General features: G+C 42.5%; 1 protein-coding gene across 1 annotated transcript in view; it reads left to right on the top strand.

Moving 5' to 3' along the window:
• LOC310770960 (eosinophil peroxidase-like) overlaps nucleotides 1-23,610 on the top strand; it is a gene marked incomplete at its 5' end in the record, with an annotated part of 104,315 nt that extends 80,705 nt beyond the window's left edge. Inside the window, 14 exons of the mRNA XM_083663652.1 lie at nucleotides 4,312-4,377; nucleotides 4,822-4,909; nucleotides 5,213-5,388; nucleotides 6,601-6,733; nucleotides 10,363-10,492; nucleotides 10,574-10,786; nucleotides 11,124-11,487; nucleotides 17,637-17,797; nucleotides 17,919-18,183; nucleotides 18,956-19,126; nucleotides 19,247-19,484; nucleotides 20,401-20,633; nucleotides 20,757-20,827; nucleotides 23,507-23,610. Of these exons, the coding sequence (XP_083519778.1) occupies nucleotides 4,312-4,377; nucleotides 4,822-4,909; nucleotides 5,213-5,388; nucleotides 6,601-6,733; nucleotides 10,363-10,492; nucleotides 10,574-10,786; nucleotides 11,124-11,487; nucleotides 17,637-17,797; nucleotides 17,919-18,183; nucleotides 18,956-19,126; nucleotides 19,247-19,484; nucleotides 20,401-20,633; nucleotides 20,757-20,827; nucleotides 23,507-23,515 (2,318 nt within the window). The 3' untranslated portion in view covers nucleotides 23,516-23,610. The remainder of the gene's footprint in view (nucleotides 1-4,311; nucleotides 4,378-4,821; nucleotides 4,910-5,212; nucleotides 5,389-6,600; nucleotides 6,734-10,362; nucleotides 10,493-10,573; nucleotides 10,787-11,123; nucleotides 11,488-17,636; nucleotides 17,798-17,918; nucleotides 18,184-18,955; nucleotides 19,127-19,246; nucleotides 19,485-20,400; nucleotides 20,634-20,756; nucleotides 20,828-23,506) is intronic.
• Between the last annotated feature and the right edge of the window lie 1,188 nt (nucleotides 23,611-24,798).

The following is a 24,798-nucleotide window of genomic DNA, read 5'->3' as shown; positions in this document are numbered from 1 at the left end:
ATAAGCGATGTGATGTATACTTTTTGAGATATTAATGTTTGTTGTTTTCCACAATAGAAAAACACGGGTAGCGAGCACACTCAAAATGGATTAAAAACTCACTGGGTGCAGGACAAGCAAAGAGTTCAGTAAAGAGAGAAGCCAGCACCCCCAATGTCCTTTCATAGGATTTAAGTAGTTCCTCAAACCTGGGCAGCAGGCAGCAGACAATGAACGTTTCAATTCAATTCAATTCAATTCAATTCAATTCAATTCAATTCAATTCAATTCATTCTGCTGCCCAGGTTTGAGGAACTACTTAAATCCTATGAAAGGACATTTGGCGTGCTGGCTTCTCTCTTTATTGTTTTCCACAACTCGTACTCGTTAACTGCCGCGGGGTTCCGCATTTCCGGGTGGTTGTGATGTCACGCTGCACAGCCGCTTTCTCAAGATCATCAGTTTAAGTGCGGCAACACTAGAGACCAGTGATACTCAACTTGCGGCCTGCGGGCGCCCCCTGTGTGGCACGCGATGGAATTGCAAAAAACAAAAACAAAAAATTACAGTGCACCTGAACGCAACATGCAAGATACCAGCTGAATAAGTGTCCAAATGTTCATGTCATTCTGGCCAATACTCCACTTCTGTTATAGCATTTCAGTCTGGAATATGGAATATCTTTCAATAATCTATGATTTAGCTGCTAAATTGTCAAATACTGCCATCTGCTCGCTACCCAGGCACTTATGTATGTACTTAAAGGCCGGCTTTACCGTGGGGAATATGAATATATATTAAATCTCACGCCCCTAAGGTTTTCGAATCTGTTGAAATTTTTGAAATTGGTTGTTTCCCGCCAGAGATATCACCAGAAATCCACTCTGTGTGTGTGTGGGGGGGGGGGGGGGGGGTGGAGGGGAGGGGCGGGTGCGGGGACCCGAAATACTACATTTCCCACAATGCACTGGGCTCGCGTGGCCTTCGTTTCCATGCCCACCCCTCAGGCATTTGGCTGATATCAAACTCCAGTAGGTGGCGGTAATGCACATATATGTTTGCCAACCGCCATAAAACTCAAAGAAGAAGAAGAAGGCTTTGACAATAAAACAAGAGAATAAGAAATAAATCGAAAATAAAATTGCACCAAATTGCACCAAATTTAAACTGAAGTATATATGTCGGGAGATGTCTTCATAAAAAAAAATTCATGCATTTTAAGGCATTTTCGTAGGAGTTACGCGCATCTGATGTTGTAACTATTTTCTGTAAAAATGTGTAAAAATGGGTACATTGCTCAGCGTTGATTTCGTTACTTCAACTCACCTACTACTAGATGTAAAATTTGACGAGCTTTCCAATGCCGCCAGTCCCGTGTCTGTCCGTGCTTCCGTTCCAGAGATAATGGCCCCTATCGTTGCATCAGCGCAGTTTCTAGGCCGAGCGCCAGGCCCAGCGCTAAGCAGTGGGCGTGGACCAGCGCACTTGATATCTTGGTATCGGCGCTAAACTCAGCCTCAACCATTATAACCACGCCTTTTAAGCGTAAAATTATGCATTGTCCGCTCATTGGAGAATTGCAGGGAAGAGACACACGCTTGCCTTTTAAGCTCCAATTCCTGGACAAATCCGGTAAAACCAGACAAAGCCAAGCGCTCCGCCGCCCCCCCCTCCCTTCATCCAGTCTGTCTATCTCCATATATAGGCTATTATTCCATATTATTATGCTTCTCAAACCAATCTAACTGCAGTTTAAATACTGCAAGCATGTAAATACGCTACACTATAGCAAGATCAAAGTGAAAATAATGTTCTAAATGCATCGGATAGAAAAAAATATTGCCTATGGCTGGATGTCATGAGATTAGATGAAAGTTTGGGCAGAATGATATCGTTTTATCTCTTCTCCCCCACTGCACGATGCAACATCCTCTGAATGACACCTATCACTTTTACTGGATCTGATAACTTTATTCTATTTAATTTACTGGATTTTATTATTGAGTAATAGTATTTTATTTGGCCTATGCTTCCCCCCCCCCCCCCCCCCCCCCCACCCCCTGCCCACAGGCTCTGACAAATATGTTCATTCTCAATAAAATCTTCAGTAATCAATCAGACTGGCTTTAAAAGCCAGGGGGTGCCTGGGAGGGGAGCGGCCGGGCCTCGAGCGGCCTGTCGGCGACCCAGGCCACGCGCCGCACACCCCAGGTCCCGGTGGAGGGGAGGGGGAGTGGATGGGAGGAGAGCCCTCGCCGTCGCCCTCCGACTCAGTGGTTTCCACTGCTGTAAATCAAATAATTGTATGAGCACTCAATCTGTTTGTCAGTCAGCTCCCCTGCTGCACGACCCGCTTGCACGACCACCAGCGCATCATAGCGCACCAGCGCGGCTCCGCTCCCCGCATCTCCTGCGTGATGCGGCGTCCTGTGAGGAGGAGAAGACGGCCCCGTGCAGGGAGAGGAGAACGTATAGAGGACGCCCCTATTAAATTAATCTTTTGCTTTGTCATTGTTTTTCATATTTTATTTAGAATTGTAGCCTAATTAAATATCCCCCTCTCTTTCTCATTCTTTCTTGCACTTAATGTAGGCTACACGGCACCTCAGACAGCTCCGCTGCCACAGACGGGGGAAACATTTGGAAATAATTCTAACTACTCTGCTTTGCAAACAGAAAATATAAATACAACAGACAATTCTTTAATGAATAGCTGTAATGAGAGTGGGGTATGAAGAAGCGCTACACAAACGTTTCTCCAGTTTCTTTCTCTCTTTCTTTCTCTCTCCCTTTCTCTCACATTAAACGATATACATGCCTATAATGTCAATTATCTGAATGAAATAATAATACATATTAATTAGGAATATTAGTAATATTAGTAGCCTAGCTAATTTCGGGGGGGGGGGGGGGGGGGGATAATAAAACGTTGAGCTATATTACACATAAATAGGGATTATTATGATAGCCTAAACTAAATTAATGAAACTGTGCATTACAGCTTCACCCAAAGCCTGAGAAGGGTTGCAATCTTATATTCTATTGTATTCTAAACTATTTTTTTCTATATATTTTATTCTCCATTCACTTTCCTGTCCCTGTGCACAAAAGCGCAAAGCGCTAAATGTAGGCCAGCTCGGAAGATATCACAGCGCCGGTATTTAGCGCCGACACGCCCACTTTGGCACATTCTGGGACTGCCACGCCCATTCGGCCTAAAGCGCATTTGGCAGCCTAAAGCCTATTGCTATTTTCCCGAAACAGGCGCAAGGCACGTTTTTTTGCGGTTAAGGCCCGTAATAGCGCCGATGGCCTGTGGGAGAATAGAGCCCAATATCTCTGGAACCTGGTCTATGGTCTCTTGGCAAGGAGCTATGGAAAGCTAACCTAGCTACCATAGGCTATGCGGTTCCACAAGATGGCTGCCTTTTGCTTTTCGTCGAGAGCTCTGAAGGGGCGTGGAGGACCTCTAGAGGCGGGACCATGGCTCACAATACTTGTAGTTCATAGGCGCTCGAGTTCCGCAAGCGGGGAGGGAAGCCGGGTGACGCGTAACGCGTCATCCGGCCCGAAAAATATGTGAGAGATGCCTGATAGGTCAGGCAGTGAGGCTCCAATTTCAAAAATTTCAACTGATTCTAAAACCTTAGGGGCGTGAGATTTAATATATATTCATATTCCCCACGGTAAAGCCGTCCTTTAACCTAACTAACTATCCGGTGTGCACAACATTGTCAGACTAAACTCTGGCGGACACCCCAAAAACCTACAATCCGCTACAGAAAAATGTATATTGTTTGTTTATTAACTGGCCCGTTGAGTATCCCTGCTGTAGGCCATCAACCAGAGCATGGTAACATCAGTAAGCACCAGCAATAATTAGTAGTTAGAAAAGAAAGGGAACAAAATAATTTTCTGTCAAATATAATGTCATGTAAAAAGACAGATTATACATAAAATGTGCTTGGTAGATGAATGTCAAAAAACGGGAGACGACATTTGTTTTACAGATTCGTTTTTGAGTCGACAAATGAACTTGATCAATATCGCTGCCAAAGTTGAAGAAAATGTTTCATTCAAATAATACTAATATACTAATGCTGCTACTATGTTGCTATCATTACCACCAGTGTGAGTATGCCAATATGGATAACTGATAAGATCGACCGTAAGAATATTTTGATATTTCTCTCTCTCTCTTCTTTTTCTTTTTATTCTTTTTATTTTTATTCTGGTATTAGTACTTGGATAAATTGTTATTATATCCCTCCTTGAGAACAAATGCAGTGAATTGACTTTTGATGCTGAATAATCTTTCGTGATATGTTTCAGAGATGAAGCTGCTGGTCTGTGTCCTCGCTCTGGGCCTCTGCCTCTGCAGTCACTCCAACCCAACAGGTACATCCTATATGCAATAGACAGGTTTCTTTAAAATTGTTATTCCCAATCATGCCTTAATTTTCTTTCATACGCGTTTGTTTGTTTGTTTGTTTGTTTGTTTATTTATTTATGTATTTATTTATTTATGTATTTATTTGTTTGTTTGTTTGTTTATTTATTAAAACAGACACTTTACACCACAATTATTGTATTTACTGTGAATTTTGCTAATGTCTAATTAATGTACCCGGGCTTTTGCCCTGCTTGTTTTTTTACCTGTCCTTGTATGTGTAGCTACATACTTGGCCAATAAAGCTGATTCTGATTCTGATTTGTAAAGTTCTATCACTGCATACGGTATCAACCTACTCTGGTTTCGAACTTAACCACGACATAGCAACTTGTTTCATATCCTTTTGTCATGATGATCAACTTCATATCTCTGTTTCTTTTCATTCGCAGGGGAATATCTTGGCGGTCCTTTTCTCGGAAGTTGTTTTGAGGAAGCAAAGAAAATTGTCGACGATGCATACAAGTACTCCAGAGAAGTGTGAGTCCACCTTTGACTTTTCTTCATCCTACAGAGTGAATGAACTACAGAGTGAACTCCTGGATTGTCGTCGGAATGAATTCTGAAAGCGTACACTGAAAAGCTATTTCACGTAGTAGCTACTCTGCAATGTGCATTCAAACGATTCAGTATAATTCAATAGCTTTAGTCATTTTAAGAATACGTACTAGAAGTGCTTGAAAGGACTTGTATGTAATTTTCACCGATTCATCGCTAATTGATTTGTGAATGCTCTTTCTGGGACCCTAACCATGTCTACATATGTGCCTGTTGCTGTGTCAGGAGTCTCAGCAGGGTCCGCACGGAGGTGGTGAAGCCTCATGACATCCTGCGTCTGATGAAGCAGCCACGAGGAGACACGCGCTCCGCGGTCAGGTCTGCAGACTACATGGTCCAGACCCTCCGTCTGCTGCACGACAGGGTCCACCACGTGCACAAGCGCTCCCTCAATGCCACAGGTCAGGACTGAATCTAATACAAGCATTTCCCCAGGGGGATGATTAGGGGTGTCACGATACACTCAGTTCACGATACGATACGTATCACGATACTGGGTTCACGATAACGATACGATACGATACGATTTTAACAATATTTTTTTAAACTTGAATAATGACAATATATGACTGGAAAAGTAGTATTTTATTTGAAATGCACAAATACAAAACATGCTGTTGTGGGAAATTGTTATTACAATAACAACTAGAAAAAACATGAGATTGGAGATAAGGCTTATCTTGAAATAGAATGAGTTACACCGTCACTTAGATTTACTTTGAACTAAAAGGTTTCTCAGCAGTATAAATTCTCATTATGCATCTTCAGTTTTTCTTCAAACTCAAACAACAAGACTGTTTACTTGACAGTTTTTCCTGTCAAGTAAACAGTTTTGCCAGAAACTCAATTGAATGGTTTCTCTCCTGTATAACTTCTCATGTGTCTCTTCAGAGACTTGTTCAACTGAACTACTTTCCACACATTGAACTTCAACAAACAAAGACGTTTCTTTGTCTATTTTTTGGAAAAAAAAAAAAAAAAAAAAAAAAATTTTTTTTTTTTTTTTTCACGATATGAGATTTCATCTCAACGATACATATCGTGACGTTTTACTATCGCGAAATTTCGTGGGACGATATATTGTGACACCCCTAGGGATGATACAAAAGTATACAGATATCAAATATGGTAAATGGTCTCCATTTATAGAGCGCTTTTATCCAAAGCGCTTTACAATCAGTAGGTACATTTACCCATTCACACAGACATGGCGGCAAGCTACCACACAGGGTGCTGGCACACCATCGGGAGCAATTTGGGCTTCAGTATCTTGCCGAAGGACACTTTGACATGCAGACTGGAGGAGACGGGGATCGAACCACCGAACCTATTTTATCCGGCACGATCAGTGGACCCGCTCTACCTCCTGAGCTACAGCCAGCCCACAAATACAAAAATGCACCAGACTAGAGAGCATAATGGAGACACACTTAGAAGCGTGCTCGCATGTGCGCGCACACACACGCACGCACACACACACACTCACACGTGCGCGCGTGCATTGTTTTTTGGGGGGGGGTTTCCCTTGTTCTCATTGAGGGCAAAAAGTCTGTTACGGTGTCAGTTTCATCATGTGTGGGCCAACTACAAAAGATCTGTGTCACGTCCCTCAGATTTACTCACAGAGGAGCAGCTGAGGAGCCTCGCCGAGATCAGCGGATGTTCCGGTCGGACCAGGGAACCATCCTGCCGCACGATCCAAAACCTGGACAAATACCGCACAGCCAACAGCGTCTGCAACAACCTGTAAGAGCAACAATGTAGCAACAATGTAACAAGTATAGCAACATGAGACAGGCTTACATTATAGGCTTACATTTTGACTATAGAGGAATGAGTAAAACTTTGAATTAATTTTATAGACCCTTTCCACAGCAACCGTTTTGAGGTGGTAAAGCAGGAAGTAACACAGGTGTGACCAATAACATAATAACGAGGGCCCTGGCAATGGAACACCTACATGGAATGGGACCATCATTATGGTAAATGGCCTGCATTTATATAGCGCTTAAAGCGCTTTACAATCAGTAGATAGTCTACATTCACCCATTCATACACCAATGGCAGCAGGCTACCACGCAGGGTGCCTACACACCATCGGGAGCAAGGAGGGTTAAGTTTAGTTTAGTTTAGTTTATTAGGATCCCCATTAGCCATAACACAAGGCAACAGCTACTCTTCCTGGGGTCCACAGTCAAAACAAACAATACAGATACATTACAAATATGCAAAGTAAAAGACAAAACACATTTTAAAATCATAAATTTAAGACAAACAAGAGAAAACAAACAAAAACTCACTCAACCTGGTTCTAAATACAGCATATGTCCATCCAAATAACCATGTAACCTCCATCACAATCTTCCTAAAATACTATACAGTATATACAGGCATATAATACTATAATATAATACATCTACCTATAGCCTAATACATTACTATCCTTATGTTATATAACGCCTAACTATATTACTACATTAATTACTATCACCTCTATACGATATCTAGGTGTATAATCACTATTTCTAATACCAGTTCCATTCATTGCGTATAATTAACTAGTTATGAAATTATAAAATGTACTTTTAGCCTCTTTTTAAGTCTATATCTACTTTCTATATTTATAATTGTAGGAGGTAGAGCATTCCATTCAGACATGGCTCGGTACATGACAGATTTTTTCATTGCATTTGTTCTTGGCCTAGGTAAAGTAAAATGCTCCCTCACCACCTGTCTGGTAGCGCGGGTATGTCTGTCACATGTATATTATATAAACATTCTGGTTCCTTGCTACCACAGATCTTTCTAAAAAACAAAATTAGACTCACAAGCAGTCTTTGTTCCACCATCAGCCATGCTAGTTTTTTATGCATTAGCACTGCACTTGACCTGTAATTACATTTAAGTGCAATACGAGCTGCTTTGTTTTGACCAATTTGTAGTTTCCTTAGTTCCTGTTTTGATGCACTGGACCACACAGCAGGACAGTAGTCAAGATGACACAAGACCAGTGCTTGTATAACCTGGACCACTGAATCAGATGTTAAATACTCAGCAGATCTTCTGATTAATGCTAACCCCTTCCCCATTTTCTTAGTTATGTGATCAATATGTAATGACCATGAAAGATGATTGTCCAATGTTACACCCAGTAGCTTGGTTTCACTGACCTGTTCAATTTCTGTTCCATTCAGTATTAGATTTAACTTTGGATTAGATTGCAGCACACTCTGCGAACCAATCACTATGCATTTTGTCTTTGAACTATTCAACACCATTCTATTATCAGTTATCCATTTTAAGACCAACAGAATCTCTTTGTTGAGAGCCTCTGTCAGATCCTCCACTGACTCAGATGCAGATAAGTGTCTTGCCCAAGGACACAACGACAGCAGCTGGGAGGGAGCGGGGATCGAACCACCAACCCTTGCGTCATTGGCCGACCCGCTGTACCTCCTGAGCTAAAGCCGCCCACATCATTAATGGTATCGGTTACGTACTTTGGCTTTACTTCCTGCTTTACTACCTCAAAATGGTTGCTGTGAAAAGGGTCTATAAAGTAGGAAATCTAAAGTGCTCTTTTTTCCTCAAAACACTCCCTTTTGACGAAGCACTTCTTTAGCTTTCTTTGGGAGGTATATTGCATTTTAATTTACTTAATATTATTATATACCTATATATACTTAATATACGTGTGTCTTTTGCTCACTTAAAAAAGCAAGCACACATTTTAAAAAATCACATTTTTAAACATCCATGCAGTGTTGTTATTATAATTCATGTTGGATTAATAGAGAGGCAAAGTGACCGCCTACTTCCTGCTTCAGCACTGTACCAGAGATTTTCACCCGCCATTTATTTTCCCATCCACATTTCGTAAAATGCGTATAAAAATAGTTTTACTTGTTCAAACCAAACGGTACAGATATATTTAGAAACAGGAGAGATCGCATAACATTTCACTGGGACCAAAACGTAAAGAAAATGCAGGTTTAAAGAAAATATTTTTTCGATGTTTTTTTTTTTTGGTCCGAGTGAAATGTTCTATGGTCTCTCCCGATTATAGCGTTAGCTGAACGGTTTGGTTCGACGACGTACAACTATTTTATAAGCATTTTACGAAATGTCTAAGGGAAAATAAATGGCGGATGAAAATCTCTGGTACAGTGCTGAAGCAGGAAGTGACGTTCCACTTTGCCTCTCTATGGAAACTTGGCTAGAATCTGTTTATTTCAAGACCATCTTTGGGGAAAGTTACTTTTGAAACAAATTAGTTACTTTACTTCTCTGAAATAGCAACTAGTTACTTTACTATGTTGGTTTTTATGAAAACTAACCACTGGATTACTTTCAAGTTACTCACTTGAAAACGTGACTTTAAAATACCTTCTGCTGATGACCTCACTCTTATTGTGCAGAACTGAGTACACAATCAATTGTTATCTAAAGAAAAGCCTATGAAAGGCAAAGGAGCTTTCTGGGCCCCACTGATAGACGATAAGCGAGGGAGGCGGAGCCTTGATCTTGCCTAGTCTCAAAGTAAACAGCAGATAGCGCTCACCACAGATAGAGAGCCAAAGTGGAACGCCACTTCCTGCTTCAGCACTGTACCAGAGATTTTCATCCGCCATTTATTTTCCCATAGACATTTCGTAAAATGCTTATAAAAATAGTTTTACTGGTTCAAACCAAACGGTTCAGATATATTTAGAAACAGGAGAGATCGCATAATATTTCACTCAGACAAAAACGTAAAAAGAAATGCGGGTTCGAAGAAAATATTTTTTCGATGTTTTTTTAAGTTTTGGTCCAAGTGAAATGTTCTATGGTCTCTCCCGATTATAGCGTTAGCTGAACGTTTGGTTTGAACCAGTAAAACTCTTTTTATAAGCATTTTACGAAATGTCTATGGGAAAATAAATGGCGGATGAAAATCTCTGGTACAGTGCTGAAGCAGGAAGTAGGCGGTCACTTTGCCTCTCTATTGGGAAGTTCTTTCAATTCTCCAATGCACAGCTTAGAGTTAATAATAGTGCAAAAAAAATCATTTTAATTTGGCCTGAAAATGTAACCATTTTAAAGAAAAAGTAATGAAATGCAAGTTTTAGAAGGTAACTCATAGCTGATTGCATCAAATGAAAAATAAACGCATCAAGTTACCCGTTACCACAGAAATGTAATCTGACTGAGTAACGTATGAAATGTAACGCGCTGCCCCTAACACTGTTCCTGACTGAGAGTCAGGGAGGCTGAGTGGTGCTTACAATCAGAGGAAATATGTGTGCAATACAGTATGTCTAAACATCTTGGGCCACATGTGAACATTTCCCTCGGCTTCCTCAAGTGAAAAATGTCGATCTCTCGTCTGCGTTTAGAGAGAGACCTCGTCTCGGAGCCTCCAACACCGCTCTGGCCCGCTGGCTGCCTGCCCAGTATGCTGATGGAGTCGGGGAACCACAGGGGTTTGACAAGACACGCAGCTTCAACAACTTCATGCTGCCCCTGGTACGCCTGAAATACCCGACTATCGCCTTGAGTCAAATACATTTTGACTATTGAGAATATAACCAACCGATTCTCCTCTAGGTCAGACAGGTCTCCAACAACATCCTCAGGATACGAGGAGGGGACACGAGCGTGGAAAACGACAGGCTGTACACGCACATGTTGACCCTGTTCGGCCAGTGGAACGACCACGATCTCACCTTCACGCCCTTCTCACCCAGCATCCGCTCCTTCTCAAGCGGCATTGACTGTGAGGAGAGCTGCGAGCGCACGGAGCCTTGCTTCCCCATTGAGGTGGGTGATACGGCTCACAGCCAAGCTCAGGCACTTTCCATGACGTTCCCCCACTACTGTGTTTTCAGTAGAAGATCCTGGGCCATATCCTACGCCCAGGTTATCTCTGCTAGTTTCAAGCACTCAAAATGTCCCCCTTTTTCTTTTACCACTGGGTCAGTACAGCAAAGGACGTGTTTCAGCAACCCAGTGGTAATTAAAAGAGAAGAATTGAGATGTTGAGTGCTAGAAACTAGCAAAGATCATACTTGCCCTTGCCCTTGTACTTGCACTGGGCATAAGATATGACCTCCTCTGTCTAACCTGTTTTTGTTTTTTTGTTTTTTTATACAAACAGATTCCTGGAGATGACCCCACCAGGCGTTCTGGGCCGGACAGCTGCATCCCCACGTTCAGATCAGCACCTGTTTGTGGAACAGGAGTCTCGGCCTTCAACTTTGGCGGAGAGGCCAACAAGAGGGAGCAGCTCAACACTCTGACCGCCTTCCTGGATCTTGGACAGGTGTACGGCTCCGACGAGAAGGTAGCGGTTTTCCTTCGCGATCTCACCAGCGACGAGGGCTTGCTGCGCGTCAACGACAGGTTCCGAGACTCTGGGCGAGAGCTGCTGCCCTTCACCGATGTCAACCCGGAAATGTGCGCCACACGCCGCAGAACCACCAACGACTCGAATGCGGCAGAGGTGCCCTGTTTCGTTGCAGGTTGGTGTGAGCTCTGCTTGAATGAATGAATGAATGAAGGAATGAATGAAAGCTTTATTTCGGACAAATAATAATAAATAAAATAATGTATATACAATAGAACGAAATACCAAAGGAAGAAAACAGAATAGTTAATCATAATACAATGCCAGCGGCAAAAGTCCGAAAAGGAGTAGGCTGAAGTACAATGTACTTACCGGCATATAGTCCTACCCCCAAGTTTTATTTTTTTATTGTTTTATTGTTTTATTGTTTTATGGTTCAGTCTTTTAATTGTGTGTATACTTGCTTTAATTGGGTCTGCTTTTATTGTTTTAACTGTTTTGAACGGCCCACCATTGCTATCCCTTCACCTGCGTTACTGTACTCCTATGTATTTTTATTGCCTGTTAAGCACTTTGTAACATTTGTTTTGAAAAGTACTATATAAGTAAAGTTTATTATTATTATTATTATTATTATTATTATTATTATTATTATTATTATTATTATTATTATATTATTATAATTCATTTCCAAAGTTTAATCAGTTGACTTCCGCACATAGACACCTTGCCTACTAGGTATGATTAAGGTTATAATTAAGGTATAATTCGTTATAATTTATTAATGACTTATATTGTTGATCTTTACTCATTTCTTGCTTGTGCCTGAGTTTGAAAAGGAAGGAATGAACACCACAAATAAACTCTGTACCTGTACACTTGTTGACGGGATGTACATCGCAGTGCATTGTGGGTAGTCGTGTTTGTGGCAACCGCAAAAAGCTCCGTCTCGCCCTGCTTTGTTTTAGCCTTTTTATATGGTTTAAAGCAACAATTTTAAGTTTCGCTTCTAATCTATCCTGTTGTGTCATACCTGATACTCAGATCGGGCGTGTTGTTTTAGCGATTGCATATTTGGATTGTATTCTTCTCTGACTCCCGCCAACTCTGGACTACGTTTAGCTCAAAAGCTACTTTGGCTTGTTTTTAGCCAGCCTAAGCTAACTGATCCTACGGAAGCTCCCGGGCAGGATCCCGTAGTCTACTAGCTAGAGCAAGGAAATCTCTGATCTCCCAGAGCCTTGAACACTCTAACATACTGTAAAGTGCCTGCCTTGGGCGGTGGCGGGGCTTGCTTAGCTCAGGTCTACTGCCCGAGGTAGCGCAACGGACTCATCCCCATACCGGAGTCTGAGCTAAGCTAACCGGACCAAGCTATCAAGAGCTAGCTCACTTCAACTCGCTGGCCCGGGACTGGACTACCGGTCCCATCTACCTGACCGGGGACCACCTCGGCTACTGCTACGACTCCAAACCTCAGCAGCGGGCCCATTTCTGGGCCCGTCCCGGTATGTTTTAATCCTGTGAAGTTCGCCATTTGTATACAAATACCATTGTCATACCTGATCATCGCAGTGGGCTCTTAACTGAGCCCTCGCGAGTAAGTCCCGTAGCCGCTGAGCCTAGCAGCTAACAGCTGTTAGCGCCCTGCTAGCCCTGCCATCAACAGCAACAACATTTCCCACTGCCCATAGTTCTGTGTACTGGCAGCTTTTTCTTCTCTATCCACAGCATGCCTCCACTTACCCCAGTTGAGTTGTCCAGTGTGAGGTCTGAAATCCAATCAATCGAATCCCTCCTCCATGATGTCCTCCAGAGGCAAAACCAACTCTCCTCCCGCTTGGCTGGTCTGCAAAGGGACGCTACACATAACCCTGGAAGTCCTACTCCTGGTCCATCTTGGGCAGATGTGGTGAGGAGCGGGAGACGGGTCTCTCTCCCATTGTTTTCTCCCAGCGGTGACGAGGAGTTTTTCCCGTTATCAAACGCTTTTGCTCCACTTGCAGAGCTAGCCGTGACACCTGCTAGTGCTAATATGGTAGCGGCTAGTGCTACAGTCGTAGCGGCTAGTGCTACCATCTTGCTGTCTTCCCCGAAACAGCCTGCCCCGTCTCTGGTCCACTCCAAGGCGAAGAGAAAGCGGCGTATCCACCCAGAGTCACCTCCAATAGCACAGACAAAACGCTCTCGACTTACGTCCCCGCCATCTCCCCCAAACCCCAACTCCGTGTGCTTCCCCGTGAGCCCGCAGCCCGTGACCCACCTGTCCGTCACACCCCTGGACTCTGCTGTGGCCAGCGGTGACGTCACTAGCATTGCATCTCCGCTCCCAGCTGAAACCAATGACATGAATCAGTTGCAACCGCTTCTCCATCCTAAACTCAGCGTTTTCAGAGGGGGCTGTGCAAATAGGCAACCAGAAATCCTCATCATTGGTGATTCGATCATTAGATCTGTCGAGATTCCAGGCGCCATCACCTACTGCCTTCCTGGCGCCAGAGTTGATGACATTATTGAGCTCACACCAGCCCTTTCTGACCTCCATCCCTCAGCTCACACAATCATTATTCACGTGGGTAGCAATGACATTGTCAAAAAACAAGCAGTCATTCTGCGTGAAAAGCTTGAGCTACTCTCAATCACTATTCAGAGCCTAGGTAAAACCTGTGTCCTTTCAGGCCCCATTCCCACTCTCTCTCCTAACTCTGAGCAGTTCAGCCGCCTTTTTGGGCTCCATGAATGGGTCAAAACCTTTTGCATCGCAACTGGGTGTGGCTTTATTAGCCACTTTGATTATTTCTGGTCAAGACCGGACCTTTTTAAATTGGATGGCCTGCACCCAAATAGCAAGGGTGTAAAAATAATCACAAATAACCTCATTCAGCACATTGCTTTTAATTCTGATTGATACAGATCCCAGCATGACCCCACCATAGAAATAACTTCCATCCACCTACATGAGCATCCCTCCCAGGGTCCTGCTGAACACTCCTCTGATTTAAATCACTTCAATGGTGACAACTCAGAGTCCCTACCCAACATTCCAGTTTTAATTAATAATAATTTTTCAACAGTGCGACTACCACGTCATGCTTCTAGGCCAAGCGGGGTCATAGTAGGCAACCTAGTGGATGTCTCCTCTGGGCCCATTCCTTCTGTTTTATCTGTTAATTACTCAAACTGTGTTGATTTAAAGTCCCCACAGGAGTTTAGGGCTCTTGAAGGTTTAAAATTCTTACATTTAAATGTCAGGAGCCTTCTGCCTAAACTTGATTATATTAATGTATTGATAAATGAGTCCTCCCCTGATGTACTTATCATCTCAGAGTCATGGCTATCTGAGAGAACCCCTGACTCAGATATCATAATTGGTGGGTATAATCTTTTTAGAATAGACAGAAAATCCAAAGGAGGTGGAGTCGTTGTTTTTGTTAGAGATCATCTGGCTACACATGTTCTCGCAAGTTCATCTGTGCCAAAACTATATGAGTGTATTGTCTTAGATATCTGTTTAGGGGGTGATATTCATGTCACAGTTATTGGCGTCTATCGCCCTCCCTCTGCACCAAATTTGGCCTTAGAGGAATTTGTGAAACTGTTGGCCAAATATGTCTCGTCCGAATTAGTTATTTTGGGGGACCTGAATCTAGATTGGTCGTCTGAAAATTCGTCTAGGCTGAAGCAGCTTTGCCTGGAATTGGACCTGTACCAGCTCATTCAGCATTCTACAAGGCCAAATTTAAGGAATCCATCTAAATCAACTTTGATTGACCTTGTATTGACCAATAGGCCACTTAAATACCCTCATAGTGGGGTCTTTGCTCTAGGCATAAGTGATCACTGCCCCACAGCTTGTGTCAGGGTGGCGAAAAACAACAAATCAAAGGGGCGTGTCATTAGAAAACGTAATTTCAAAGATTTTATAGAGCAGGGTTTTCTATATGATTTATTTTACTCTGATTTGGACAGGATTCATTTAATTCCAGACCCTGAAGTAGCATTCTCTCAGTTTTCTTATATCTTTAACTCTATTACTGACAAACATGCTCCTTACAAGAATTTCAGAGTAAAGAATCGCTCTAGTCCCTGGTTTTCAGCAGATCTCACAGAAGCCCTTCGACTTAGAGATGTGGCATGGTCAAAGGCGCGTCGTGCTAGTGAACCGGGAGACTGGTTGCAATTTAGAAAACTGCGGAATAAATGTATCGGAATGATTCGAAAAGCCAAGTCCACCTATTATTTGTCTTCTCTTGCTGAGACACAAGGAAATACAGCTAACTTCTGGAAGACTGTGAAGTCACTAAGATCCAGGCCTGCTTCCTCTCTCCCGCCGCAGATTAATAGTGAAAATGGTGTTATTTTAAATAAATCTGAAATGTGTGATGTTTTTAACCAACATTTCATATCCTCGGGTCATCTATTTGACAGGCAGTCTGCAAATACGGCTCCTGCAGTTCATGTTGATGTCCCGCTATCTGATAACTCGCACAATCTTCCACATTTTTCGTTTAGACAGGTAAGCACTATTGACGTTTTTAATGCACTTACACAACTCTGCATTAAGAAGTCCAAAGGTGAGGATGACCTTGACCCATATCTCCTGCGTCTTAGTGCAGAGATAATTGCTCCTCCACTTGCTCATATTTTTAACCTAACTTTTACCTCTGGTGTAATCCCTGCTGTGTGGAAAGCTGCACAGGTTATTCCTCTACATAAAGGCGGTGACCCAAGTGGTCTGAATAACTATAGACCAATATCCAAACTGTGCTGTTTAGCCAAGATTCTGGAAAGCCTAGTCAGTACACAGTTACGTGCTTTCCTGGAGGCACACAACATTCTTCAACCTCAGCAGTCAGGTTTCAGACCAGGTCATAGTACTGTCACAGCTACAACACTTGTCGTTAATAATATATTGAATGGTCTGGATGACCATCAACACTGTGCAGCTCTTTTTGTAGACCTCTCTAAGGCATTTGACACTGTGGACCATGTTATTTTGTTAGACAAATTGTCAGCTATGGGCCTAGATCATCTTTCTATCAGATGGTTCTCTAATTACCTTTCTGAGAGAACACAGGCAGTTGTTGCCGATGGCTTTAGATCGAGCTCTCTTGTTATTGGTAAAGGTGTCCCACAAGGGTCAATTTTGGGCCCTCTATTATTCCCTCTTTATGTTAATAATATTGTACTCCCCTCACAGCATTGTGATGTCCATTATTATGCTGATGACACAATTTTGTATAGTGTTGGTGCCAGTCTTGCAGCAGCCACTGCAAGCCTGCAGACTGCTTTTGACGCATTTCAGTTGGCTCTAATTAGTCACAAGCTGGTTCTGAACTCTGACAAGACCAAATGCATGTTATTCTCAAGATCACATGGGTCTGATCCAAATGTAGGTATTCATACTCTTAAAGGTGAACAAATTGAAATTGTCAACTCTTATAAATACTTGGGCATTTGGCTAGATTCTAAGCTCTCATTTCAAATCCATGTAGGACATCTAACCAAAAAGTTAAGGGGAAAAATTGGTTTCCTTTACAGAAACAGGTCTTGTTTCTCTTTATCTAACAGAAAAACCATTGTGCAATATCTTGTAATGTCTGTCTTTGATTATGGTGATGTACTATACATGCACGCTTCACCTTCCACACTGAAGCCTCTTGATGCAGTATTTCATAGTGCTTTGAGATTCATCACTGGTGATGGGTTTCTCACTCATCATTGTACTCTCTATGAAAAAGTAGGTTGGCCTTCTCTGACCGTCCGTAGAGATCAGCATTGTCTTTTGTTCATTTATAAGGCCCTGTGCGGTAAGCTCCCACTTTATCTGTCCTCGCTTTTAAATTTTAGTACTTTAAGTTATCAGACTCGTTCACAGACACACATTAGACTGGTTATTCCACGTATGAATAGTGAAGCAGGTAAAAATGCTTTTATCTTTTACGCACCTCATAGATGGAATAAACTTCAGGACTCTCTCAAACTGGACCAACTGGTCTCTATAGAGTCATTCAAAACGCTACTTGAGGATGGATCGCACAGGACTTGCACCTGTTTTACATTGCCCTCTTAACTGTCTGTACCTGTGATTTTATATGTCTGTATTGTTTTCATCTGTTTGAGTGTGATTGTGTTATTTTATAATGCCACAGTCTATTCTTATTCCTGATTTGTATTGTTGAATTTATGATATTTGTTGTAAACAGGGCGTCCTTGAAAAAGAGAGCATGCTCTCAATGGTCCTCCCTGGATAAATAAAGGTTAAATAAAATAAAAATAAATGGGTTGTACACAGTTGTTTCATGTGTGTTTTGCGTCATTCAGGTGATGTCCGCGTGAATGAGAACATCGCCCTGACCTCTTTGCACACGCTGTTTATGCGCGAGCACAACCGCTTGGCCCGTGGACTGCGGAGAATCAACCCGCAGTGGGACAGTGAGACGCTCTACCAGGAGGCGCGCAAGATCATGGGTGCTTACGCGCAGGTAACAAAACCAGCACTATCAACACTCATATTTACGTCTCAAATCTCCAATGTGTGTGTGTGTCTGATGCTGTACTACTACACCTTAATGACTTACACCCCAAACATCTCGTCTCCCCTAGGTGATTGTGTTCCACGACTATCTGCCGCATATTGTGGGCGACGAAGTGTTCCGCGCAAAGCTCACGCCGAGCCGGTACCCGGGATATAATCCCAACGTTGACCCCAGCATTGCCAACGTGTTTGCGACAGCAGCGTACCGCTTTGCCCACTTGGCCATCCAGCCTATCCTCCCCCGTCTGGATGCAAACTACACAGAGAGTAGACGCTTCCCCAATGTCCCCTTATTCAAGGCCTTCGTCACCCCCTGGAGGATTGTCTTTGAGGGTACGTGGTAAAGTGATAACTGCAGTTTGTTTCTGGTACTCAGTATAAAAGTACAGTTCAGTAACACACCACCAAGAAATACACACCAAGAATATTGTCTAATACACCAAAGTATTGCACAAATGGATCGGCGAGTGCTGTCTTGAGGATTATAGTCTGTGTGCGGGCCGGGCAGATCAGGAAGTGAAATGAAATGGTTTACGGCAGCCACTTCGGCCTTAACCACAGAATTACAAAATTACTTTCAAACAAACTGTTAGAATATAACGAGAGATGTTCGCGAGAGTAGAAAGCCCCGTGAAGTAGCGAGGAAAGCCGTCCTTCTTGTTTTCGGTCTGTTGCTAGGCAGAGCGAAACGGTTTACGGCAGCTGTAAACTGTTGCTAGGCAGAGCGAAACGGTTTACGGCAGCTGTAAACTGTTGCTAGGCAGAGCGAAACGGTTTACGGCAGCTGTAAACTGTTGCTCGGCAGAGCGAAACGGTCTGCCTGGCCCGCACACAGACTATAATCATCAAGAAAGCACTCGCCGTTTCACTCGGCGTTGGTCTCATCTACTATTAGAGGTAAGATGTGAGGCATCGATATTAAATTTATAGACTGTTTAGTAACAATCGAAAATTTTGCTCGTTGTTGCTTTAAACCTTGCACAGATCCCCTACAACAAGATATTGCATATTTCTCCCACTAAAAGACCGTAGTGGTAAATATTGCACAGATCAAGAAGATACAGTATTGCCACAATAAGATGCTCTTCTGTCTCTCCGTGTGTAGGTGGCATTGACCCTCTGATCCGTGGTATGATTAGTCGTCCAGCTAAAAAGAACATTCAGGATTCCATGATGGTGGAAGCTCTGAGGGACCGGCTCTTCCAATTCGTCCGGGAGCTGGCTTTGGACCTGGGCTCTCTCAACATGCAGAGGGGACGCGAGCACGGACTGCCTGGTACTGCCTGCTTACACGCCTCACTCACACTTTGAACGGTGCATGAACATCTGTTCATCCTGCCATCTCTTTCCTTCCTTGTATATCTACGTATGTAATGTTGGTTGTTTACTCCACTAGGCTACAACGCATGGCGCAAGTTCTGCAAGCTGTCTGAGCCTAGGAATGAGAGTGAGCTGGCCCTGGTCCTGAACAACGCGGAGCTGGCCCGTAAGCTGATTCAGCTCTACGGCACGCCTGCCAACATCGACCCCTGGATGGGAGGCGTAGCCGAGCCGTTCGTCACCGACGGCCGCGTCGGGCCGCTGTTCGCCTGCCTTATCGGAAGCCAGTTCCAGAAGATCCGCGAGGGTGACAGGTGATTACACCTGTGTGTGTGTGTGTGTGTGTGTGTGTGTGTGTGTGTGTGTGTGTGTGTGTGTGTGTGTGTGTGCGTGCGTGCGTGCGTGCGTGCGCAGGTGTGTGTGTGTGTGTCAAAGATGCTCACAAGTCAATTTTTTGCAAGTCCAAGTCTCAAGTCTTTGAGGTAGAGTCAAGTCTCAAGTCTCATGTCTGAGAGGGAAATATAATGCATACATGCAGGCATAATGCATTTTGTCAGTCCTACTCAAGATAATATTATTTTTTGTGACTCACTCTTCTCTGCAGCCCAGTAGTACCTAGGAAACAATGTGTAGCATTTTTCCTAACAAAGTGAGGAGAATATAAGATTCACTCATTGGCTGAGGAGACGAGTAAGCCACAGTGCTACATGGCCTGTGGTTGGCTAAGTGAACAGTGTGTACTGTTGGCCGTTTGTCTTCGGAAGCAGAATCTGAACTGAGAAAAGTGAAACTGAATTGAGAAATCTGAATTTGAAATCAATTTCAATTCAGTTTAGAAAGTTTAAATCTTCTCTTAGTTAAAATGGGCTAAGTGGGTGGTGTCTGTGGGCTCAGTGTGACGGTGTGGTTCAGTCACGATTGTGATGTCATCAGTGATGATGTCATCAGTGATGTCACTTGAGCAATCCTGATGGCATCATCAGTGATGTCACTTGAGCAATTGTGATGTCATCAGTGATGTCAGTGATGTCACTCGTCATCAGTGGAGAAGAGGACAAGTGGTGCATCATCATCATATGGCGCATAGCGTGCGAGATTCCTAGTTTAGTAAAAGTCGCATTCAATTTCTAATTCTGACAATATACTACTAAATTACATTTAAGTAATTCATTCATGCAATCTCTGTTGGCACTCATCTCTTTCCACTCTACTCTTCTTTGCACTTTGCAGGATGTGGTGGCAGAACCCAGGCATCTTCACCCCCCAGCAGAGGCTGGCTCTGGAGAACGTCACCCTGTCCAGGATCATCTGTGACAACACTGGCATCAACTCCGTCCCCCAAGACGCCTTCAGTATCCAATCACGGTCAAACAGGCGCATCCTCTGCTCTTCTCGAGAACTCCGCTCCGTCGACCTGACGGCCTGGAGAGAGACACCCAGCCGCTGCACAGAGGACCCTCAAGGTGAAACGGCACTGCATTCACCCATTGATTCGACATTGTCAATGTTTCACAGAATTTGTCACTTGATTTCTTTATGGATCACTTGTATGAAAATCAGACTTCATGTGGTGTTTGGTCTTGCAGGGGTCGGCTGCCAGCAGGTTGCTACGTACGTACGGCGGGCAGTGGACACGCAGCACTCCTCATCGAACGAGGTAGTCAATACATGTTATGTTTTTTATTGATGGTAGTATTTATTGATCTATTTAAAAGATGTATGTGCACTGTATATATACTGATTCTCTTAAATGGCTCCAAACTTCCAAATAATACAAAGAATATGAAGTCACAGAGATTGAACATGAATGAATGATGATATTGAACAACAACAACAACTGGCAGAAGCTACAGGTCACGTAGAAGGCAGGGCAGAATGCGTGTTAGCTGCAGCGTTTCCCCTAAAAGCCATACAACTCTTAAACAATCAAAAAGTCTGTCTAATGGTTGACATGTTTGTTTTTCTTACGGCACTTTAAAGGCTATGGCTGCACTGATGTTGTATGGTGTATGGTGTAGTATGCGGTGTATTGCTACTACCACTACTAGGGGTGCACCGATCGATCGGCAAGCAATCTGTATCGGCCGATTTTGACCTCAAATATGCGATCGGCTGATTGCCGATATTTCGGCTGATTGCTGATATTTTTTTATATATATATTTTTTTTTCCTTTTTTTTTTTTAAATAAAAAAAAGCCCTATCACTAATCAGGCTTTCCAACGATATAAAATACAATGCCAATTGGTATTATTAAAGGGGAGAAATAATCGACCAAAATAACGTTTCCAAACTTTTTTTGAGGAGTTTATATATCGGTGATCGGTAATCGGTGATCGGTCGATGATCGGTTGGGCAGATATTTCCCATAGGCGATCGGCAATCGGTGATCGGTTGCAAAAAACGTGATCGATGCACCCCTAACCACTACCTGTACTGAAAACTAATCTACCAGCCTGGCCATGTGCTAATAAAGTAAACTTGAAACTCTAACAACAACAAAGATGTTAATGAAACATAAGTCTTAAGGAGAAAACAGTTGAAAATTATTAAAAGCAGACTATAAAAGCCTGCCTACAGTACGGTATAGCTCGGATCCAGACCAAGCGGTGAAGTCAATTCTCAAACTAACACACATTGCCCACATAGAGCAATGTGGTCCAGAGATGAATATTTTAGTTTTCATCTGAGAAACTGTAGAATGTGGCTCAGTAGGCTGCTATGACTTTCTCATTGGGACAGGGAATTACAGTAATAAAGTATTTGATATGTACTATGTGCGCACAGGACTCTGTGCACCCAGGGACTACAGATGCAAATTAGCTCGTAGCTATCTCTGGTGCAATATGTTTATTGTGTACTGTCCCTGCTCAAATAAACAATAAAGATAAGATAAGATAAAGCCTGGATGACATCAGCTTACATAACAATAGCATCTTACTTCTATCAGTCTTTTGTCATCTGTCTTTCTTTTTTGATACATTTTTATAGACATTTTTTACTTTTGGTTTTGGTTTAATTTTAGTTTATTTATTTGCACATAGTAAAATCAATAACAAACGAGAGGAAATAAGCGGATAAAAAAAAAGATTGCGCAAAAATAGACCAGACGCAACATATAAAGCACCCGAAGAAAAAAGAAAATATTCAAATCCAAGGGTTTCCAAACTTTTCAGCCGCTGACCGCCAAAATAACGGTGCCAGAGGCTCGCGACCCCCACTATCCCCGGAGGTGGTTGAAGCATACAAACTTTTGTGCGTACATGCTGAGAATTTTGTAAACAAAACAAACAAAATGTAACAATCACGGTTAAAAATGTGTTATTTCTAATCTTTTTTTCTTTTTTTTTATAACTTTGTTTATTAGTTTTTATAAGAAAATAAAGACATCACAAAAAAATACAATACAGAACACACAATACAATACAAATAAAATAAAAACAAAATCGTGATACACAAGAAAGGTTACATACAGCCGTACAGGATATCGGATGTAAGTTATATGGGGATGAGATCATTGTATTTTCCCAGCAGGTTGACAATGGGTTGCCAAATTTTTGGAAATACCCCTTCTCGTTTTGAGATAGTAAATCGGGATTTTCTCTAGATGCAACACATTTCCTACTTCTTTAAGCCACATATGAAATGTCGGACAATTCTCAGATTTCCAGGACTGTAGCAGCAGTTTTCTGGCTAGCAGAGTGGATAGAGAGATGGCCTGGGCCTCATATCTATCTCTCACCCTGCCCGGCTCAACTACACCAAACAGTGCAGTTAGAGGATCAGGGGGAAACTCCTTACCAAAAGCTTTAGAAAGAAAATCAAATAAATTACCCCAAAAAGTTTGCAACTTATGGCATTGTATAAATAAATGAGATAGAGTTCCCTCATCTTTCAAGCATTTCACACAGAGGGCTGAGGAATCTTTGAAAATCCTATGCAGCCTAGAGGGAGAAAAGTGCAATCTGTGCACTACTTTGAATTGTATCAAAGCGTGCCTAACATTTATAGAATATAAATATATATATATATAGAATATTGTCAATACAGGCTTCCCACATCTCATCCGTCATTTCAGTGCCCAATTCTCTCTGCCAGCCCTCCTTAAACCAGTTTGATGATGGGCTATTTACATTCTGAAAGCTGCCATAGAAACGAGACACTGCGCCTTTAATGAAAGGTTTAATAGACAAAAAACTATCCAAAGCAGCATGGTTAGGTTTCTGCTGATATTGGGGGACATGTGAAGTGACGCAATTGTAAAAAATATATATATACAATAAAACTCAAATCCATCCTCGAGTGTGAATGTGACGTTGCCTGTGTGCTTCTCCGCAGGTGCCCTAGGTATGAGCTATGGTCCAGCAGCCGCCAGCGCCACAGCTGCACTCCGCCTTTTCTGTCCCACTGGGCGACTACATTCCCTCTTCAGATAAAACCACACATTTACCTCAGATCATTTACAACGGACAGAACCCCCACTACAACACAACAGCTGGTGCCGCACGGCTACCAGGGTTTCCAGGGCGGTCGCCGAAGGTCAACGGGAGACACAGTGCTGCAGCTAGAGCAGGGGGTCAGGGTGTGGCTGGAGACCAAGGCCTGAGCACCAACAGCTTCTTCTCTAGACACTCTTCTCTGTGTGACTCTGTGTGCAATGTTGCCAGATCTCGCGAGAGAAACAAGCAACCGGGTCTTCTTCAGACCTGGTTTTTCTCGCGATATCTGGCAACTGTCTGTGTGCACAAACTCTACCTCTCCGGACCGCCTCGCCTCCCTCCAACAACACAGTAGTGGTCTGTCTGCTTTAGGATCTATAAACTAGTTAATTTTCTGTGAATCTGGTCATATGAGATATTAATTTTTATTCATTTGCTATCATTTTTGTCCATCAGTAGACCTGGCTAGGGCAAATCTACCACAAAACTGTACGTTACACATGTTTTATATGTTTTAGCCTATACGTTTTAGCCTATACATTTTCCTGGAATATGAACATAATCATGAAATGTCACCATAGCAAACATGTAATATTAATTATTGGATGCTGTTACATCATGCAGTCTAATGAACCAAAATTTCATCAAGTAAAAGTAATGGCCTAATTTGATGACGGCATTTACCAGTATTATATGAAATTGTTTATCAGGCTTAATTGTTATCTAATTGATGACATTTTTAGGCATGCCTTGAATATTTTGTGCCTTGTGCTTTGTCTGCGTGGCTTATTTAACTGTAACTTTCTAAATCTGTTTTATTTTGCACTCTGTATAGCCTAATTAATAAATAAACTAAGAAGCAAAGTTTTTCGTTGTATTTCTTTTATTCATGAGGAATTGTGAATTGCCTGACATCATGTCCACCCTGAAATAGAAAAAGAGAGTTTTGTTTTGCCAACAAAACAGTAGAAGGAATGTTTTACACTATGTTCAAACATGAACATATAGTGTAAAATGTTGCTTTATATGCAGACCAAGAAACGCCAAAACAAGTGTTTCAAGACAGCATCAAAGTACTTGAGAGCAAAGATACGTACGGTAGTATCTTCTGTGTAGCTGCCATCCATGAAAACATTGAAGGTAAGTGCACAAGTGCAAAAATTGGGAAATCATTTTAAATATATACAAAAC

The sequence above is a fragment of the Poromitra crassiceps genome, assembly GCF_964638095.1.
Source record: "Poromitra crassiceps genome assembly, contig: HAP1_SCAFFOLD_278, whole genome shotgun sequence".
NCBI lineage: Eukaryota > Metazoa > Chordata > Actinopteri > Beryciformes > Melamphaidae > Poromitra > Poromitra crassiceps.
Note: the sequence above shows the minus strand (reverse complement) of the source record. Positions and strands in the feature narration are given on the sequence as shown.